At 32.4% G+C, this 22,280-nt stretch overlaps 2 protein-coding genes across 2 annotated transcripts; one reads left to right on the top strand and one right to left on the bottom strand.

The window, feature by feature from the left end:
- The first annotated feature begins 2,230 nt into the window (after positions 1-2,230).
- On the top strand, positions 2,231-3,154 carry LOC101967620 (olfactory receptor 2J3). Its single transcript, XM_005338855.1, has one exon. It carries the CDS (start codon positions 2,231-2,233, stop codon positions 3,152-3,154), a length of 924 nt encoding a protein of 307 aa, XP_005338912.1.
- A 9,089-nt stretch (positions 3,155-12,243) lies between these two features.
- LOC101978655 (olfactory receptor 2J3-like) lies at positions 12,244-13,170 on the bottom strand. Its single transcript, XM_078018607.1, has one exon. It carries the CDS (start codon positions 13,168-13,170, stop codon positions 12,244-12,246), a length of 927 nt encoding a protein of 308 aa, XP_077874733.1.
- Positions 13,171-22,280: the final 9,110 nt, after the last annotated feature.

Below are 22,280 nucleotides of genomic sequence, written 5' to 3' on the forward strand. Positions count from 1 at the left end.
TGTTAACCAGTTTGATATAATCATTTCACAATGTCTACATATTTCAAGATACTACATTGTGTCCTATAAATGCATAGAAGTGCTATGGTTCGAAACTACAATGTCCCCAAAAGTTATGTCCTAGAAGCATGGTCCTGCATAAGAAAAATTTCAGAAATGGAGTTTTTAGGCAATGACTAGTGCTTTGAATTCATCAAATAATTAATCCATTAGTAGTTGAATGGACTACAGGAAGATGGCCATAGTTGGAAAAAGGAGGTCACTAGGGACATGCCCTGGAAGGGTTTATCTACCCCTGGCCCCTTTCTTTCTCTTTGCTTCCCAGCTGCCATGAGCTGACAGCTTTCCTCACCATCCTTCTGCCATGATGTTCTGCATCAGTTCAAGCCCAGAGCAATTGAGTCAGCAAACCTTGGACTGAAACTCTGAAACTGTGAGCCCCAAATAAACATTTTCTACTTTAAGTTGTTTTGGTCACAGCTACAAATAGCTGCCTAATAAAAAAGGATTTTAAATAAATTAAAATTAAAAGAATAAACCATGTAGGAATGAATATGACAGAATTAGAAAAATGTCTGTTTATAATAATGAGTTCTAAGCCATGTTTTTGCCTGATAGTATTTGCTTTAAAAGAAAAGAGGATAACTTAATTCATAGATCATTAAAATTATGTTTGATAGGATCTTCGTTTTCCTCTTTCTTCCAGCAAGAAGAAAATTAAAGCTCTGACATTTTCTCTACATGAATCATCTATTTTCTATTTAGTCTTTCATATTGTATGCCTTTTTTAATTTCTGGAAGAATGCTGGAATATATGTTATGCAACAGATGAAGTGATATCACAGGTGATACTTTAAAATTAATCCAAGCAGCTGCATAAGGGAAGAAAATGATGCTGCATCACAAAAAGTTTTCATGGTTTTTGAGTTCAATGACCTTGCAGCCTTAGAGAACCATTACATCATTTTTAAGACATCTTGTACCTTAGAGAACCATTACATCATTTTTAAGACACAAAATTGCACAATATGAAGCATGAAGAATTTCCCAAAGACTGAAGCTGAGTCCATTTAGCTGAATTTGTCTTTGTAATATTTTCTAAGATTATGAAAAGGAGAACTGGTTGAGAAATGGGAAGAAACTGAAGAAGTGGCATGACAAAACTATTCAGGAATATTTAAGTGGTGGGTTAGTGTATTGTGTAGAAAATACTATATAATAAAATAGTGTTTATCTTTTCTATGAGTGATTGATAGTGCACAGAGAAAATAAGCAAATAAGAATTGAAGTATCAGTGCATCATTTTTTTTATAAAGGAAAAACTGCAATAAATATTAATAAATTTGTTACTGTATTTTTATACAGTGTTCACATATCTTCAATTATATTTTACTATTAGTTAATGTCTATTCAGAAACCTGTTACAAATAAGGGAAAACCTAAATTTTGACTCAGGCTTACATAACACCTCATTATTGTTTTGAAGTATATGAAACTTCTTAGGAACTCTCTTTAAATCCTGTTGTAGTGGCCTCACAGCCATGTGGTATACACACTTTAAAGTCCAAGTACTACAATTAGAGCTCCTCTCCTCTTTCCTGCATCCCCAAACCCTCCATTTCTCTTGCTCCCACATTTTTAATATATTTATCTTTTGTGTTCAAAAGATATTTATTAATTTTATTTGCATTGCAAATTGAAAGCATACCATCACTGATTTCTCCACTCAGTTTTATTCAGACTGTGAATTCTTGTGAATTGGTGTATATGCATGTGTGTGTGTTTGTGTTATTTTTAGTCTAGAAATAAACTGCTAGCATAAATAATTTATTAATAATATTTTATTATCTCTATAATCATATTCAGTTAATTATAAGCTAATATTATTTATATTCTAATGTCATTCCCAAATTGTATTTCTTCACCTGATAAACATTTATTTATATAGAAAACCATTAAGACTAAAGTTATTCCTTTTTCTATAACAAATATTAATTTAGGAATTGTATGAAGTCACTCACTTGAGAAGTTACTTATCATTTCTGCAACAGCACAAATGTCTGAATGAAACATACAATGAAAATGAGAAAAAAATTACTGCCATTAATGAACATAGTGTTACAATTGGAATTGACACATTTTTCTTTAATCTCTTTGCAAGTATTTGACAATGTATATATAGCTTTTGAAGTTTAAGTGATTCTTTCCTAAAAATAGGAAAAAAAATTGAATGATGATGGCAAATAATGCAAGTTCTGAAGGCTATTTTATTTTACTGGGGTTTTCTAAGTGGCCTCACCTGGAAGCAACACTTTTTGTGCTTATCTTGATATTCTACTTGATAACATTGATAGGCAACTTGTTCATCATCATCCTGTCACACATAGACTCCCATCTCCACACTCCCATGTACTACTTCTTATCAAACCTCTCCTTTCTGGATCTCTGCTATACCACAAGCTCCATCCCCCAGCTGTTGGTGAATCTCTGGGGCCCAGAGAAGACCATTTCTTATGCTGGTTGCTTGGTTCAACTCTACTTTGTCCTCGCTCTGGGAACCACAGAGTGTGTGCTTTTGGTGGTGATGTCCTATGATCGTTATGTAGCTGTATGCAGACCATTGCATTACACTGTCATCATGCACCCTCGATTCTGTCACATGTTGGCTTTGGCTTGTTGGGTAAGTGGCTTTACTACCTCAGCACTTCATTCCTCCTTTACATTCTGGGTACCCCTGTGTGGACATCACCAGGTGGATCACTTCTTCTGTGAAGTTCCAGCATTGCTCCAATTATCCTGCGTTGATATCCATGCTAATGAGCTGACTCTCATGGTGATGAGCTCCATTTTTGTTGTCATACCACTTATTCTCATTCTCAGCTCCTATGGTGCCATTGCCAAGGCTGTACTGAGGATGCAGACAACTACTGGACTTCAGAAAGTCTTTGGGACCTGTGGAGCCCATCTTATGGTTGTTTTCCTTTTTTTCATTCCAGTCATGTGCATATATCTCCAGCCACCAACAGAAACTTCTCAAGACCAAGGAAAATTCATTGCTTTGTTTTATACTGTTGTCACCCCTAGCCTCAACCCTCTTATCTACACCCTCAGAAACAAAGATGTAAGAGGGGCACTTAGAAGACAGATGGGGTGATAGTGAGAGATGTGACAAGGTAGCCATATGTCCCCCAATTTTTCTTCATTGTGTCTAGCCAAACTTGAAGTATGATTTCTTTGCTTCTTTGAGATTTATTTTAAGTTGTCAACAATTCACTATACATTGGACTGTTCAGTTCTAAATTTATTGTAATTTTTAGTGGTTAATTTTGAAATATTATTAAGAAATAAATGTTTTTGATTTGTACCAAATTAGGCTTTAAAAATTCTGTATTTCATTTCACTTGCTGGAGTATCAACATATAGAAATGTCTATGTCTATGTATATGTGTATGCACACACATTTGTACCATTATGAAGAGATTATTGCAAACATATTTGACATATTTCTAACAGACATTAGTATGCTAATTTATAAATTTGCCATTTATGTATATAATTTGTTTACATGTAATTATGTATCTCTATCTACATATTATATATATAATATATAATATGTATAATATATATATATAATATATAATATATAATATATAATATATAATATATTATATATTATATATATATATCAAGATAGGAGAGGCAGACAGAGACTGAGAGAGAGAGAAGAATAACAGAGTTAATGGTGTTTTTGGTCATGGAACAGACTTCAAAATTAGCTAAAATATGTCACAGTAAAGGTTAATGGTAAATACGGCAAATAACATGGTTTATTATATGGTGAACTCTGGCTGAAGTATACTTTTTTAAAGACACTAAATTGCATGAATAATTTATTTAGTGGGTCTCTATAACTTGTCACATGAGACAGTATAGGAAAACATCTATTCAAAATAATTCATTTGTTCTTCCACCCACACCTAGCCTTCATTTATTCTTCATTCACTTCATTAACATTTTCTCTTAGAGCATTTTCTCTCTCCTGATTGTGGGATTCATGGTAACACAATATATCACACCTTACATCTAAACAGAACTTTTTTTATGGAGAAAATGGAAATATAAGATAAAAGTTGATCTATCTATATATGACTTAATTTGTTATTTTCTTTTCAGATTTAAAACAACAAGTAATGGGGCAATAAATTTTGATTCTAAGTACCAGTTAGTAATTCTGGTAAGAAGTTGATGCTGTTAAATGAAAGAAGAGGAAAAAATATTATACATTTAGTTTGCTTTAGTTGGTTTAGTTATTGACATATTGAAACTACCTTAAAACTTTTCTTTTTAAAGATTTTACATTAAAACAGAGAATCTCCACATAGTTATATAGAACAGTGTAATTGTTCAATGCATGTGCACAGTGTGAACTGATCAAATCCAGGAAATTAATGTTTCCATCTCCTTATTTTTACTGTGTACTTAAAAGATCTCTTAACATCAGTATTCTTTGTTAAATTGTATTACTCTAAATAAGCCTTTACTTTTTTATTTTTCCAGATTAATGGAGATATGATTCACAAATAAAATTGTATATTTTCAAAGTGTACAAAGCAAAATTATGAGCCTATTATTCATGCAGGTTGAAATGAGTACCCCAGTCATAGTATCACTTCCATCATTTCATATGGTTACCATGTCATGTGTATGAATTTATGTGCAGTTGTGAACATGTAAAATCGTTTTTTAAGAAAGCTTCAAGTATGTAGTATGATATTACTAAATATATTCCCATGATCTAGATTACATTATCAGAACTTATTCATTTAATAACACAGTTTTTGTACCATTTGACCAATTTCTTTTTTCACTCCCCAATCCCTAGAAACCACCATGCTTGTATGAGTTCAAGCTCCCTACATTATACATTTATGTGAATCGTATTTATTTGTGTATATTTACTTCATTTATCACAATGTCCTTTAGTTTCTTCCATGTTGTCATAAAGAGCAGGATTTTCTTTTTATGGCTGAATAACATTTCATTATTTAATATGTTATATATTCCTCTGTGTGTGTGTGTGTGTGTGTGATGTTTTCTTTATCTATTTATCCATCTATGAACACTTAGGTTGTTTTCTAACCTTGGCTCTTGTGCTGCAATGACAATGGGAGTGCAGATATCTCTTTGAGGTACTGATTTCATTTCTTTAGAATTTCTGCCCAAATATTTTTAGTTTTTGAGAAACTTACAAACTATTTTGAAATCTTATTCATTTTTAATGTTAGAAGTAATATCACCCATAAGCTTTAATTTTTTACTCTTAGTGATATTTAATTATATTGATGATCATAACTGAGAGATACTCTCAAGCCAGAGATAGATTTCTCACTGCCCTCTAGTTTTTCAGGGGATTTAGAAGTACATAGATGGTGTGAATAAGTCTCCAAATTGTGATTTATACTCTAAATAATGTGTCTTCATAAACTGGGAACCAGAAAATATGTATGTATTGTCCACTTACCGAATTGCATTTTTGTAATTCTTGAATATGTTGTACATATCACTCCTGGCATCAGAAACTAGAATAGTGCTACTTTACCATCTTGCTTTAAACACATAGATTCAGTTGAAGTTGGTCAATTTACAGAAATAGTGGTCTAAAGAATGAGTATTTGAATGCTCTATTTTTATTTTGCTTTTGTAGCTGCATCTAGATATTAATTGTAGTTTTGTAGGTATTAGACAGACATTCGTTGTAATTTTACATTCCTTTTATGATCTAGATGTGATTAAAATCCTGTGTGAATTATTTTAAAACTAAGATTAAAAAATATTATACAAATTCTCTCAGTTGCTGAATATGTCCTCATTACATTATTAACTCTGCCTGGATTCTCTGCCTGCAAAATTTGTTTTCATTGCTCTTTATACATATAATTTTTAAAATTTTCACCCAACATGAATGGTAATATAGGGTAGAGTTCCATGTGCTTGGACCTATTCCCCAACCCAGGCTTATATATGTAACATAATTCCTATAAATATCTGAGGTCATGTAATGAGATCATTTCACATATCACACAAGCTTAACAAATGAAGAGAGATTCCTTTGCCTCCACTTTAATCTTACATTTAGAATACCTCATGTGGCACTTCAGCTTCTGTATAAATGGATCTATTTTTTTAGGTTTATTGAAGTAAAATTTAAACATAATAAAATCTACACATTTTGAGGTATACAATGCAGTGCATTTTACTGAGTGCAAAACTGTAAACACCACCACAGTCAAGACATTGAACATGTCCATTAATCTCAAACTTGGTTTCCTTTTGTAGTTGATTTATTCCTTCCACCCATAACTTCACCCATAATTAGTTGACCTCTGATTTGCTTTCATTCCAGTTTTTCCATTGGTATAATAAATAAATGCAATTATATAGAACATAATGTGGCTTCTTTTATTCAGCTAGATGTTTTTTGAAATTTATTATGTCATTGAATTATCAGTTCTTTGTATTGCTGGTTATAATTCCAAATTATGAATAGGTAAAAATGTATTCACTTATCTGTGATGGACTTTGAGGTATCTTATAATTTCTATCTTCCATGAATCAGGTGGCCATGATAATTTATATAGAAGTATTTTTGTTGTCATTTTAAAGAAACTTAGTTAATACATAAGAATGGGGCTGATGGATGCTTAGTGTATATACACCTTTATAAGTGACTGTCAGAAAGTTATACAAAGCTGGTCTTCCTTTTTAACTTTAAACAGCAGAATATGAGAGTTCAAGCTGCCAAAACATGATGTTTTTCATGTTGTACTTTTAGCCTCTCAATCATGTTTATACTTATTTTTTATTGGGATTATAATTTTTTACTGTGGTTATAATTGAGGCTGGTGTTACCTTCTTTTTGTGTGCTTCATATATTTTATTTTGTGTAACTTACATTTAAATATTTTGCTTACTGTTTATTGGGTCATTTTTTGCTTATATTTATTTTTCAGGGTAATTTGTTCTAGACATAAACCCTTTGTGTACCTAATGTTTTGCTCATGTTTTCCTCTAGGTTGTAGATTACCTTTCATTTCTAAAATAATAATTTTGAAAGATTTTTATTATTTTATATTTTTAATTTTTTTAAAATATTTTTAAACATTTTTATATTTTTACATTTTAAAAAATACTATATGTTATTTCCATGCACACACACAAAAATGTCTACTAGAATTTCTATTATATTTGCATTGAATTATATCACTCTATTAGGAACTAACAACTTGACTTTGGCTTTTCTGATTTATCAATATAGCTTTTATGTGCATTTATTTATCTTATTTTCTCTTGGAGCAATTTCAAGTTTTTGCTGTATAGATATTAACGTTTAGTCAAATCCATCCCTAAGTATTTAATTTTTGTAATATCACTATAGGAATACAGTGTGATTTTTAAATATTGACCCTATATGCTGTGAATGCACCTATTGGTAGTGTCTTTATAAATTCTTTTGGTTTTCTAAGTACATGATTGTGTCATCCAGAAATATAGACTTTTATTTATAAACCTGTAGCTTTTATGACTTCAATTTCTTTTTATGTGTTATTGTACGGGCTAGAATAGCTAGGATAATTTTGAATGGAAGAACTAGAAGCAACAATCTTTTCCTTAGCCTCAATCTTAAGGGGAAAGTATTCAGTCTTTTACCAGTACGTATGATATTGGCTTCTTTTTTTGTAGGTTTTCTTTTCAAGTTTGCGATTTTTTAAAAAATTATTCTTGGCTCACTGAGAGTGTTTATCATGAAAGGTTATATTTTGTTCAAAGCTTTTTATTTTCATTTTTTAAATTAATTTGTGTTTGTTTTAATTAGTCATATATGACAGTAGAATGCACTTATATACTTTGATCTATCATATATAGATGGGATAAAATTTCTTATTTTTCTGAGTATACATCGTGGAGAATCATATTGGTCATACAGTCACATGTATACATAAAGTAATAATGTCTGTTTCATTCTACTATCTTCTTATCCCCACATCCCCTGCCTTCCCCTCCTTTCACTTCCCTCTACCTAATCTAAGGGAATGATATTCTTTTGTTGTTGTTGTTATTATTGTTTTTTTCTGCATTACAAATCTTTGTTGTTGTTGTTATCATTTTTTTCTGCATTACAAATCTTATTATATATATATATATATATATATATATATCTCACAATTTTTTTGCATTGTTTTAGTATTAGTTGTTCAAAACATTACATAGCTCTCGACATATCATATTTCATACATTTGATTCAAGTGGGTTATGAACCCCCATTTTTTCCCCATATACAGATATGTAAAAACGTGGATGTGTAACAGATGTAATTATACCACAATTTTTGTATCTCTGTTTGTATATAAAGTATGTAGACACCCAATTCAAGTCTTCATACATCTAATTTGTATAATGACGTCCATCACATTCCACCATCCTTGCTAATCCCCTAGAGGGGTGGGAGGGAAAGAGACGGGACAGGGGATTAGCAAGGATGGTGGAATGTGATGGACATCAAAGCTTTTTATGCATAGACTATTTTTTTAAAATTTCTTCCTAACTCTATTAATACTATGAATTTCAATTATTGATTTTCATATGTTAAAATACCATTCCCTCATGAGAACGATACTGAATGTGATCAACAGTTCCAGAACCTAGCTATATAACACTAAGCCTGATAAACATATATAGTGCACAGGTTAAAGGATAGTTCTCAGAATAGACACATAGCATGGAAGTATGCCCTCAATTTTTCTCATATTTTATTGAGAATATTTACACTGAGGGCGAAAATTATATTGAAAAGATTAAGGAACTTACCCTGGGATTAGCAAGTATTTTGGAGACAGATATTTGTATTTATAATTTATAGCTATATCTATTCTTATATCTATTGATCTATATCATCTAGCTCTCAACTCTCATTGCATAGGGGAGACACATGATAGGAGAATATAAATGATGATGGTTTTCTTTGCACCTGTATGTGATATCATGAAATATCAAATCACTATATGCAATCCACCTGTAAGAGCATGAGAAGGTGTGGTATGAGGATAATTATGGCTGTGAAGATAAAAGCCTCAGTGTCCTGGTATCCACATAGTAGGGGGCAACATCTGTATCTATAATGCCAATGTGAAAACATTGCAATTATGTAATTATAGGATGCCAGCTAGGTCATGGCTTTGCAGACTGCAGGACATTTGCCAAGTATCTTGACAGAGGAATACAAATGAATGAATGATGAAAGAAAATGAAATAATGAAATTATATATATATATATCACATATAAATTATACACATATAATATATTGATATAGATATATAATACATGGTACAAGCATGGTAATTTATGAAGCAGGAATTTGAAGCTTCCAAAAGACAATGGTTCCTCCACACAAAGGCACAAAGGGGATCTCATCCTAGTTTCTGGTGGCCAAATTTGTGGGTACAGGACTCACAATTTGTCCTTTTGATGTTCTCTAGGGGTGACCAGACCCTGGAGTAAAGTTTTCAATGAACTATATTGGATTTCTCAAGGTCTCAGGCAGATGCTGAGAACCTTGGTGATCCCTGCCATCCAGGCATGCCCCCTGTCAATGGCCCACAGTTTGTTGTTGGAAGTCTGGACACCCATGCCCTGTGGTAACACTGTCTCCAACTTACTCCTTGTTTCTCCTATCAACTTCCCAGTGATGTTTTCTCCTCTATTCCCCTTGCCATTTCAGTAGTTTACTAGACAGAATTGGGCCATGTGATCAGACTAAACAGACTGATAAATGAAACAGTCTGAGCTAACCATAAAATTCTAAGCCAGAAAAAGCTCTTAATAACAGTTGCCTATAACTGGGTACAAGAAATCCAAGACATGGCCAAAAAGTGACCTGTGGTCTTTAAGTAACCAATGAAACCCTGTTATAATTTTTATTTATTTATTCATTTATTTTTAACTTTAGATGGGCACAATACCTTTATTTTATTTTTTTTTTATTTTAATATGGTGCTGAGGATCTAACCCAGTGCCTCACACATGCTAGGCAAGTGCTCTACCACAGAGCCACAACCCCAGCCCCTGTTATCATTTTTATTATAGAGAAATTTCATAGATTATGACAATCACCATTACCAACATTGCCTCAGAGTATATACTATTTACTACATCCCAAAAAATATCCAGAACACTTTACCTAATTCACTCATCCTCAAAATGACCCTCTGAGGCAAGCTGTATTACTATACTCTTTTTAATAAGAAGAAACAGAAATTCAGAGAGATTAAGGCCTAAAGCAATGTAGCTGAGATGTCCTTACACTTGCAATAACGTGGCAAAACTCGAAGACATTATACTGATTGAAATAAGCCATGTAGAAAATGACAAATATTGCATGTTCACTTTTATATGTGAATCTAAAAATTTGAACTCATAAAGGCACAGACAACTAGACTGCTGGATCTGGAAATTCAGAGGGAAATGAAAACTAGGTAGAGGTTGGATAAAGATACAAATTTTCAGAAAGGAAGACAATTGAGCTGTATTATAAAACATGGTGACTTTAAGTATTGCTACTGTATTGTTTACCAGATAATACTTAAAAGTGTAGATTTCACCTCACAACAATATTATAATTGTGTGGGATGATAGACATGTTATTTTTTCTCAATTATACTTATAAAAATCTGAAAGAAAAAAAAAAGTGTGGTAAAGATGGAAATTGTGTAGGATGATAGACATGTTAATTGAATCAAAAAAATAATTTCTTAATATGCATATATAAAACTTCACATTTTAGCCATAAATATGTACATTTTTTTTTCAATTATACTTATAAAAATCTGAAAGAAAATAAAGTATGGTAAAGATGGAAATGTAGCACAAGTTGTGCAAAATCATAAGCTTTTCACAGTGAAATATGGTCCAAAATACTAACGTACATTTTTATGCTTTAAAAAATTTGTATTCGTGTGCTATTTCACAGTATACAGACTAAAAGTTCTGTTATATACATGATTCTTACTTAGTTTTAAAGACACATAAAGAGTTCAAAGTGAGCACAATTAGTATAATTGCAAACCATACAGGAAATTCAGTGGAAGTCTAATGTGTAGTTTTATTTTATAATGAAGCAAATTGTTTAAATTAGCATTTACAAAGCCCTCAAAGACTATAGGTGACAATTGACTCATAGATAAAATTCTTATATTGCCAAATGTTACTTTATTTTATTTCCTTATAGTTTCTTGTACTACAATTGATATGACTGACAATTAATAGGGTGAATATATAGTTCTCATATTTCATATAGAAAATTTTAATAATTATGTAAACAATAAACCATTCTTTTCATAAAAATAGATTCTTTAATTTGTAAAATATAATTAATGTTCAGTATATATTAATAAAAATATATTAGATCAAGCTTAAAACTGAAGATAACAACCTCCACACAACAGTATTTATCACAATTTTCTCCAATACATTTTCAAGTTATTATTTTTAAAATCCCATTTACTTCCAAGTAATTTTTGAACTCTATGTCTTGAACTACCACAAATATTCTTTATGGATTTCTAGGTAGCCCAGGTGCTTCAAACATATACTTCACCAAATTATATGCAAATTATGATGACTAATATTCAGCAAACTACTTATCAGAACTTTCAATTTATACTATAAATATACTATACCATTTTCTATACTTATATTGTAGAAACTATACTATATAGTATATAGTATAGAAAATATATGTAATTATATATATACATATATATATGTATGTATGTATGTGTGTGTGTGTGTGCATATATATATATATATATATATATATATATATATATATATATATATATATATATTTCTTACTGCCATGCCAGGAAAAGAAAAGAAATATAAGACAATTACTTATGGTACATAACTCATTGTTGTGCTACAATTAGTGAACTTGTAACACATAAATGGTATGAAAGAACATGTTCCAAATTCCCCTCAATACTTATTGTTCATCAAAGAACAACAGTGTTGGAGAAAAGTATTGAAGGTTTACTATTAGTCTCTAAATAAACCAAGATAGGAGACAAAATTATCCTGCCTAGAAAGACAGATTCTGCAGAATTAAGAATTGATAGTACCATCTTCAGATGGGAGTTATAAACTGAGTTTGATGTATTATTACACTGTTAATGTCACAAGTACATAGGTCATTCTCTTCCCATTAGTCTTCTAACTGCCTCTCTAATGTCTTTGTTTCTGAGGGTATAGATGAGTGGGTTGAGGCTAGGTGTGACAACAGTATAAAACAGGGAAATAAACTTCCCTTGATCTTGAGAATTTTCTGTTGGTGGTTGAAGATAAATGCAGAGAACTGGAATGAAAAAGAGGGAAACAACCATAAGATGGGCTCCACACGTCCCAAAGACTTTCTGACGTCCAGTAGTTGACTGCATCCTCAGTACAACCTGAGCAATGGCACCATAGGATGTTAGAATGAGGACAAGAGGCGTGAGAACAAAAATAGAGCTTGTGACCATGAGAGTCAGCTCATTAGCATGAGTATCAACACATGACAATTTCAGGAGTGCTGGAACTTCACAGAAGAAGTGATCCACTTGGTGATGTCCACACAGGGGTACCCAGAAGGTAATGAGGGAATGGAGTGCTGAGTTAATAAAGCCACTTACCCAGGAAGCCACAGCTAAGGATTGGCAGAGTCGAGGGTGCATGAGGACAGCATAATGCAGGGGTTTACACACAGCTGCATAACGATCATAGGACATCACCACCAGCAGGACACACTCTGTGGTTCCCAGAGCAAGAGCAAAGTAGAGTTGAATCATACAAGCAGCATAAGAAATGGTTTTCTCTGGGTCCCAGAGGTTAACCAGCAATTGGGGGATGGAGCTGGTGGTGTAGCAGAGATCCAGAAAAGAGAGGTTTGAGAGGAAGAAGTACATGGGAGTGTGGAGACGGGAATCCAGGTATGAGAGGATGATGATCAACAAATTACCTATCAGTGTCATCAAGTAGAATATAGAGATTACAACAAAAAGAGCTGTTTCCAGGTTAGGCCAATGAGAAAATCCCAGTAGAATGAAGTATCCTTCAGAAGTTCCATTGATATTTTCCATTGTTGTTTTCTATTACCTGAGGAAATAAAATCAAATTATCTCAAAGAATATAAGAAAATGATCCAAAAATCATAGGGATATGGAAAAAATAAAGGAAAAAAAAACAGTTTTTAAAAGCCTGCCACTGTTGAATGCTATGATAAGTAGGGCATTAAGTGAAATTATCTCAGTAATTGAACAATAATAGAATCTTCAAGTTCATATTTGATATCAATGTAATAGTAAAATATATTTGTGAAAACTAAAGTACTGCCTATAGCAGTATATTACTTAATAAATATAAAAAGGAATGATGCCTTTAGGAAGACAAAAAAGGATACAAAATTGGTAGATGATAATTTGACAAGGAACAGGTTATTTACATAGTCTAAAATATCTGTTCAACATTTACTTGGTAATACAAAGTGAAAGATTGTAATTTTATATTTTTTTAGTTGCAGAATCTGATGGACATCCCCATAACCAGGTGATGAGTGTCAGCATCAACAATGTTGAGAAAAACCAACATTATCGGGATACTGATGTGATGCTCTCAACAGGACACAATACTGCTTCAGTCATATTACTGCCAAGAATGCAAAGACTAATTCTAATAATGAACAAACTTGACCCAACTCAAAAGAATGCAAAGTCTAATTCTAATAATGAGCAAACTTGACCCATCTTAAAAGAAACTAAACACTTTACCTGTACTCCTCAAAAAATGTCAAAGTCAATAAAATCAGTGACAATTGAGAAACTGATTTATGATAAAGGAGACCAAAGGGGCACAAAAGCCTAATTTGTGATTCTACAAAAAAGATCTACAAAAATTATTGAGACCATTGGAAAAATGTAAATATAGACTATTGATTAGATAAAATTATCTCTCCATTAAATTAGCTGATTTTTAAGTGTACATATTTTACAGAAAATGCTATTCTTTTCTTTAAAAATTAACACAACAAGACACTATGTTGGTGGAACATAGCTTCTCCAATTCATTCTCAAGTGCTCAAAAAAATAAAAATGATGGATAGATTGATTGACAGATAGCTGGAGACACAGACCAATAGATACATAGGTAGATGATAGAAAACTAGATGAAAAAACAAAGATTTTCAGGGAAACAGTTTACTAAGGCACAATCTAGGTAAATGGTACAAGGTGGTATATTGTACCACTTTTACTAATTGCTCTTTAAGTTTGAAATTTTACTACAAGAACATACAACATAATTTCATTTACCACATCCAGATATTTGTCTTTTTGTAGAAAAAAAGTAACACCAACAATTTAAGTTAAAATTCATTCTCAGGTGAATTTTAATTGGTATGCAAATAGTAATTGAAGAAATACCTAATTTAGCTAAGAAAGATAACTTCCATGAAGCAATATTTGTTACCAAACAGAACTGTTGTTACTAAATGAGTGACTTCAGTTTTCTTTTCGGCATTTTTAGGTTAATATCATTTATGTGACAATAAAAACCATAATAATTACAATCATACATATGGCTGAAAATACAGGAGGAAAAATTCTTAATTTTGTAATGATATCAAATTATTTATATAGGATACAAGATATTTAGATTCAATTAGATGTGCTTATAGAAAGAATTTTATCATCTTATTTGTGCATTTGGACTCAAAGCTACTTTCTAACTGTAAAATAAAACACAAATAGAGATAACAAAAAGAGACACATCTTACAATAAGAGTATTAATATATGAACAAGGTAGAAATATTAATAAATGAATATTCAAATGATCTGTAAAGATTGTATGAGTCTAAATTTGGAAAGAAAATTTCACTGACAGTACAGACAAAGAAAAGGTATGGAGAGCAACCTGGTTATAATACTTAGAGTTGGAAGAGGGCATCATGGGGATGAGAAACTGAAACCCCTGGTCCTGAGATCATTACTTGATATCTTTTTCTCTAGGATAATAAATGTTATTGTATTTAAATTCTAAGCACAAGTTCTAATTACTACATATTTAGAAATTTTCAGTTTAGAGCAGAACTGTGAATATCTAATGAAAACATTAAACAGATTAGGTCATTTAATATATCGTAGGTAATGAAACTTACTTTTGTTTTAAAAAATAACACATATATTTGTGAGTCCTAAGTAATATCTTTTCTCCTGAGGATTTTCAATATGCATCCTAAATATTAATATTCCCTTTTGTTATATAGTTATTTCAGCAATGCATACCCCACCATTTAAGTTTCCTATTTTCCTCTGAATACATGGTCTCCTCACACTTTATCATATCCTTTCCTTCTTTCCTTTCTTGGCCAATGCATTCTTTCATGATTCCTCATAAGCCATGACAGAAAAAGAAAAAGGTTACCTCAGAGCCACCTGTGGTTTTCTCTTTTTGTTGTTTCTTAGTTGTTTATGTTCTATAAATGTACCTCTAATAATAAAAAGAAAATGTTAGGAGTAGCTAAATAAATGGGTTTCAGCAGGAAATTTGAAGCATTCAATTTGGCTCCAGTCCTTAAGACTGCTCAGATTTTAGTAATTCCTAATGATATTGGTCATGAACAGAATAATTCACTGGTTGAAGAATAATAGCTAGAATAATAGTTTCAACTCAGAAACTCTCCAGTTTAATCAGTGACTACACTTTAAAAAAACTTTCTTAAAAGTTACAACTGAATTAAAAAATAGCAATAATCAAAGAGTAAATCACAAGTATTTCTTCACCATAGACTACTGCCATTAGAGGGATAATAGTAATTTTCTAAAAGAGTGTTAAATTTTTTTTTAGAATGGGAAATAATACATATAAAAAGTTTGGGCCTAAATGTTGTAGTTATTTTCTCATAGAGAGGTAATTTTCTTTGTCTTTTACAGAGCTTCCATGACTTAGTTCATTAACTAAAACAAAGTGGCAGTTGTGAAATAACTTTATACAGTGCATGAACTTTCTTGACAATTTGTACACAAGAACATAAAGATGGGGAACTTGAGATGGGGAAAATTTCATTTTTTCAGATGCAAAATCTTGAAAGTAGAAATCTTATGTTTTAACTTTCTTATTAGTAGAAGGGAGAGAAATAAAGATCTGCTCCAATGTTGTTCTTATTGACTGTGGATGACTTCTCCACTATAGGTTTAAAAGTTAGCAATGTGAAAGGAAAAGGGTTGCTTTTCCTATCTCTTTTTTTCCAGACAAAACCTTTTGATCTTGATTATATTACTTCTTTCATATTCTTACCTAGTACTCAAATGGTAATGAAACAACTTCTTTCAATTCTATCATCCCATTTCTCTCCATGTTACCTGTATGTCATCTTCCTTATGTATACTTCATTTGTAGAATACTTGATTTTGTTGATTTTCTTGAAATCCCCAACATAAATTCCTGCCTACACCATAGATTATAATCTACAAAATCAAGTCAGTAAAGTAAAGTCTTAAAGTTACTCTGCTTTACTAACTGTGATTATCATTGCTACAGAAGAGAAAATCCTATGTTTACTCAAAGTATTTGAAGCCAGAAGGAAAAACTCAGAGCCATCAGTGTATAGGGGATTTATTCTTAGAACCTTTGGGCCTTTGTGGTAACAGAAGAAGAATGTGACTTAATTTCCTTGACTGGGCCATAGGGATGGTAAATCCCAAGTGTCAATTAATGCTTTTTGAGACTTGTCTTGGTTCATCCTTTCACAAGAATTTGACTACCATGACACCACATCATTGTAGGAAAATTACAATGAATTTGTAGTCTGACCTTCACTGAGAAAAATGCTGAGCAGTGTCTTCTAAGAAGAAAAGGGGATTTCTAGAATTACCTTAAATTTCTTCTGCAAATTCTCATCCTGTCAATGGCTAAAATTGGAGGGATACATTGTCAACTATCACATTTGAAGATGGAAGAAGGCATGAAATAGTAAAAAAAATAAAGAATGAGAGAGAGAGATTCAAGATAGCAGAATAGAGGTCATGTTCCTGGCTCCTCTGTGGCATGAAAACAAGAAATCAGATAGGCAGCTCCTCTGCAATGTGGGTGAACAAATAAAAGCAGGGAGGGACACATTCCTGGAACATTCATTACTGGATGTAATGGATCCAGGAACTCATTACTGGACATCCAAAGCAGATCGGGGACACAGGACATTGGATATAATAAAATGAGAAAAAAATCCCCAGAGGAACAGCTGTCACAGCCAGTCCAGAAGCTCCAGCCAGAGTTGTCCCTCCATAAGCATAGTAGAGGGATAAGGGAATTAAAAGAACCTGCATTTTGAGGAGGCCCAGGGTATGTCTGGTATGGAGCATTTAGAGACCAAGGACATTGTCAAGCAAACTCAAAAGATGCACTGTGCAAAATCCACACCTGGAGAAAGAAGCCACCATCTCTCTAGGAGTAGAGGACAAAGGAAGGAACCATTTTGCAGCTGCAGTGCAGGGGTTGGTGACTAAGGAAGCTTATTCTTGGCAAACCCAAGTTTGACCAGAAATGCAGGCCCAGTAAATATATACTTCACAGTATAGGGTGTGCTTAAGAGACCAGAAGAAATCAAACATGGAGAGAGTTTTACATATGAGACAACATGACCTCTATTCTGCTATCTTGGATATCTCTTTCTCATTCTTTATTTTTTTACTATTTCATGCCTTCTTCCATCTTCAAATATGTTGCAGAAACTCACCTAGCTCTATTACTCCCTCTCAAATCTGATTATTTGCAGGAACAGCTGGGAGAGATGCATCTGACTGGGAACTCAGAAGGGCAGGGGCTGAAGAAATTGTTTGGAGACTAAATCTGGGACCAGGAAACATGGAGTCTGCAGGTGATGTAAGCAACTAAGAATTGGTTCCTCCAATACATGAATGGAACCCAGGGGAGATCCCTGGGGTAAAGACTTCCAGCATGGACCAGCAACTACTGGACATTGGAGGTGAACTGATTTAAAATCTCCAGACCAATTAGCATTCCACAAAGAGTCCAGAACCTTCCTAAGCCTAAATCCTGCCTCCAGGAACTCCATTGACAGGATTACATCTCTCACTTCAGCAATGCTAAGAGTGGAGAATCACTCCAGAAGACTCCACATAAAACTGCTGAGTAGAGAAGCTGAGAATATTTTGAACTCCAATGGAAAGAATTTTTAAAACTTTTTGTGAAGATTTTTCTTCTTTTTCTGTTTATTTCGTTTTCATTATTTAATTGGGACCTTAATTGTACATGACCATTTATGCAGTTTCCTATTTTTTCTTCTCACCTCTAGCATTATTGAAGCCAGTTATTTTACATAAATTAGATTTTTATGAACTAGGATATTTTATTAGTATATTTTAGTTCCATTTTGTATTCTTTTGTTTTTTATTTTTTTAAATTTTGCTTTATATGTATAGTTTTCTCCAACTTGTTTCCCTTAATTTCCTTTTCTTCTGCTAACAGCCAATGTCTATTTTTCTCTCTTTTACTGTTCCATTAATCTTCTGTCTTCTCTCCTCCTACTTTATAATCATCACATCTTATATCATTTCTGTTCTCTCTGTCCATCATCTGAAAATGCAAACCCTTTTGCAAATCTGCTGTTCTCATTATAGGCAGTAACTTATCGTAGCATTTCTGTTTATTGTGATAATTAACATTGTAGACATTGTGGTAGAAACTATCTGATTTAATGCTATAAATTGTGTGCATTTATTGTTGATGTTATTATTTGTCTCTCCCTAAACAGTGAGATACTAGAAACCTTCAAGGAAACTTCAAGTTCGCAGTGTAGAAACTCTACTGACTCAGGTCCATACTTTTAGATGAGTAGACATAAAAAAACAACATAAAAAGAAAAGGAACAAATCACACCAAGCAAACCAAGATACTCCAATAACAGGGTCCATTAACACCACAATGGAAGAAATGTCATAGAAGGGGTTTAGAATGTACATGGTTAAACTGACCTATGAAATAAAGGATAATGTAAGAGAGCGAATATAGGTAGCAAATCTCCATCACTTCAATAAAAAGAGATTCTGAAACAAACAAACAAATAGAAATCCTTGAAATTAAGGAAATGACAAACCAAATAAAAAATTGAATAGAAAGCATCACCAATATGCTATACCACTTTGAAGACAGAACCTCAGGCAATGAAGACAAAATATATAGTCTTGAAAATAGAGTGGACCATGAGGAAAAGCTGTTAAGAAACCATGAACAGAACTTCCAAGAAGTATGGGATAACATGAAAAGACCAAATTTAAGATTTATAGGGATAGATGAAGGTGTGGAGATACAAACTAAAGGAATGCACAATGTTTTCAATAAAATAATATCAGAAAATTTTGCAAATCTAAAGAATGTAATGGAAACTCAAATAAAAGAGAATTATAGGACACAAATGTGCAAAATAACAACAGATACACATCAAGACACATTATAATGAAAATATCTAACATAAAGAATAAGAATGGAATTTAAGAGCTATGAGAGAAAATATCAGATTACCTATAGGGGGAAAACAATTTGGATCTCAGGTGGTTTCTCAACCCAGATCCAGCTTTGAAGCTGGGTGGTCCTGGAAAACATACCAAGCTCTAAAAGAAAATGGATGGCAACCAATAATCCTATATCCAGTAAAATTAAGCTTCAGCTTTGAAGATGAAATAAAAATGTTTCATGATAAACAAAACTCAAAAGAATTTCCAACTAGAAAGCGTGCACTTCAGAATATTCTCAACAAACTATTCCATGAAGATTAAATAAAAAAAGTGAAAATCAACAAAGGGAGGAATTACACTAAAGGAACTGTTAATCAAAGAAGAAACTAATTCCAATTTATAATCTAGAAATAAACTCAAATGACTGGGAACACAAATCATATCTCAATAATAACCTTAAACATTAATGACCTAAACTCATCAATCAAAAGACATAGACAAGCAGAATGGATTAAAAAATAAGACTCAACAATATGCTGTTTCCAAAAGACTCATCTTTTAGGCAAAGATGTCCAGAGACTAAAGGTGAAAGAATGGGAAAAAATATATCACTCACATGAATTTTTCTATCTTCATATCACATAAAATGATATTCAAGCCAAAGTTAATCAGAAGGGACAAATAAGTAACCTTTCATATTGCTTAAAGAAATTATACATCAGCAAGATATGACAATCATAAATATTTATGCCCCAAACAATGAAGCATCTGCCTACATAAAACAAACCCTCCTCAATTTCAAGAATCAAATAGACCGCAACATAATAATACTGGGTGGCTTTAATACACGTCTCTCACTACTGGATAGATCTTCTGAACAAAAACTAAACATAGAAGCTATAGAACTAAATACTACAATCAATAATTTAGACTTAACAGATTTATATAGAATATTTTATCCATCAATGACATAATACACTCAATAGCATATGGATCCTTCTCTAATATGTACCATGCTATGTCAGCTATCACATATGTTGGCATACAATTGTAATATTGCCTTAATTTATTTTAACATCTGTAGGGTTATTTTGATAGCTCCTTTTCCATTGATATTAATTTATGTGTTTTTTTTCTTCCTACTACTTAATTTGAAAATAAATTGATTATTATTCTAGCTTTTTCTGATACAAGTACTTTATAAATATTAATCTGAGTACTGTTTCATCTCAGAAATCCTGATATTTTAAGCTTTTATTATCATTTAGATAAAAGCACTTTTTATTTATTCTTTTTGTGTTTTCTTCCTTGACTTCAGAGACATTTATAAGTGTGCCATTTAATTTTGAAATAGTTGATGTGGGGGTTGCATTTTATATATCTTAAGGTGATTGATTTCTAGTGCAAGACATCATGAAGGAACCACAGTCTGCATGATTTTTAATTTTTAAAAAAAATTAAAGAAAAAAATAAATGACTGAAATAACTGTCTCCCAAATTGTCAAGTGAATTATAACTTCAACAGAGAACACATGGAATGTGGCTTTTGAATTGCCTATATAAGTGCCCCTTGTTCCTTCTGATGGCCAGAATCACAGCATTTGGGAGAGGAGGCCCCTGTGTTTCTCCTTTGCTAGAAAAGCAATAAACTTTCTTTTTCCTTTTTCCTCAAAACTGTGTCCTTGTTATTGGATTGGCATCAGAAACAAGTATTGAGCTTTCGGCAACATATCTTCATATATTTGATATTATGCCATATGCCTCTGTGCCTCTGTTCATGTTTCTCCAGTCTTTTTTCCCCTCTTCATACTGTATAATTTGTATTTATCAATCTTCAAGTTCATGAATTCTTTCTTGTCACCTCAGCTCTGTTTTTGAGATACTTAATTTTCTTTTGACTCAGTTTTAATATTTTCAGCTCATGCATTTCTACTTGGTTCTTTTTACAGATTATATCTCTTTGCTGATATTTTCTATTTAGACTTTTTATTTAATGTAAGAGTTTTTCTTTGTTTCCCAGGCTGTGCTCAAACTCATAATCCTCCAGTCTCAGCCTCCTGAGTACCTGGGATTGCAGGCACTCATTACTGCATTATTTAATATAATTCTGTCCATCTATGCCCTAGTCACTCAAAGATTTTATTTATATTATTTTAAGTGGTTTCTCTCACTCTAGAACTTTATAGAAAGATCCACTAAATACATACATGCTTCTGTGTTTGGTTTCTTGCTCTCTGTATTACATTGTCTGCATTCATCCATGTTGCTTTGTGAATCAATCGTTCAGTCATTTCTCTTACTCCTGAGAACTGTTATGCTGGTTAAGTATGCACAAGTTGTTTATTTGTATTCTGTTGATGAATAATTGATTCTGTGATCTTAAAGTATGCCTCTCTCAATTTTCTGGCATTACTCCAAGGACAAGATAGAGCCTGCTTCTCTTCCTTTCAAGTGTGCATTGCACCTAATGACTCACTTTTAACAAACAGAATGTGGCAGAAATGATGGTGTGTGACATCTAAGCCTAGGTCATAAGTACCATTGTGACTTGTACCTGTCCTCTCTCTTGGATCTTCAGTCAGGGGAATCTATGCAAGCAGTGGCTACAGAGGTGCATTGTTGGGGTGGGGTGTGTGGAAACTAAGGTTCTCCAAAGGAAATAAGCAACAAGTGAGTGGGACATATGTAAGATGAACATTTAGTCTCATCCAAATCATGTGTG

Source organism: Ictidomys tridecemlineatus, chromosome 8 (assembly GCF_052094955.1).
Source record: "Ictidomys tridecemlineatus isolate mIctTri1 chromosome 8, mIctTri1.hap1, whole genome shotgun sequence".
NCBI classification, from domain to species: Eukaryota; Metazoa; Chordata; class Mammalia; order Rodentia; family Sciuridae; genus Ictidomys; species Ictidomys tridecemlineatus.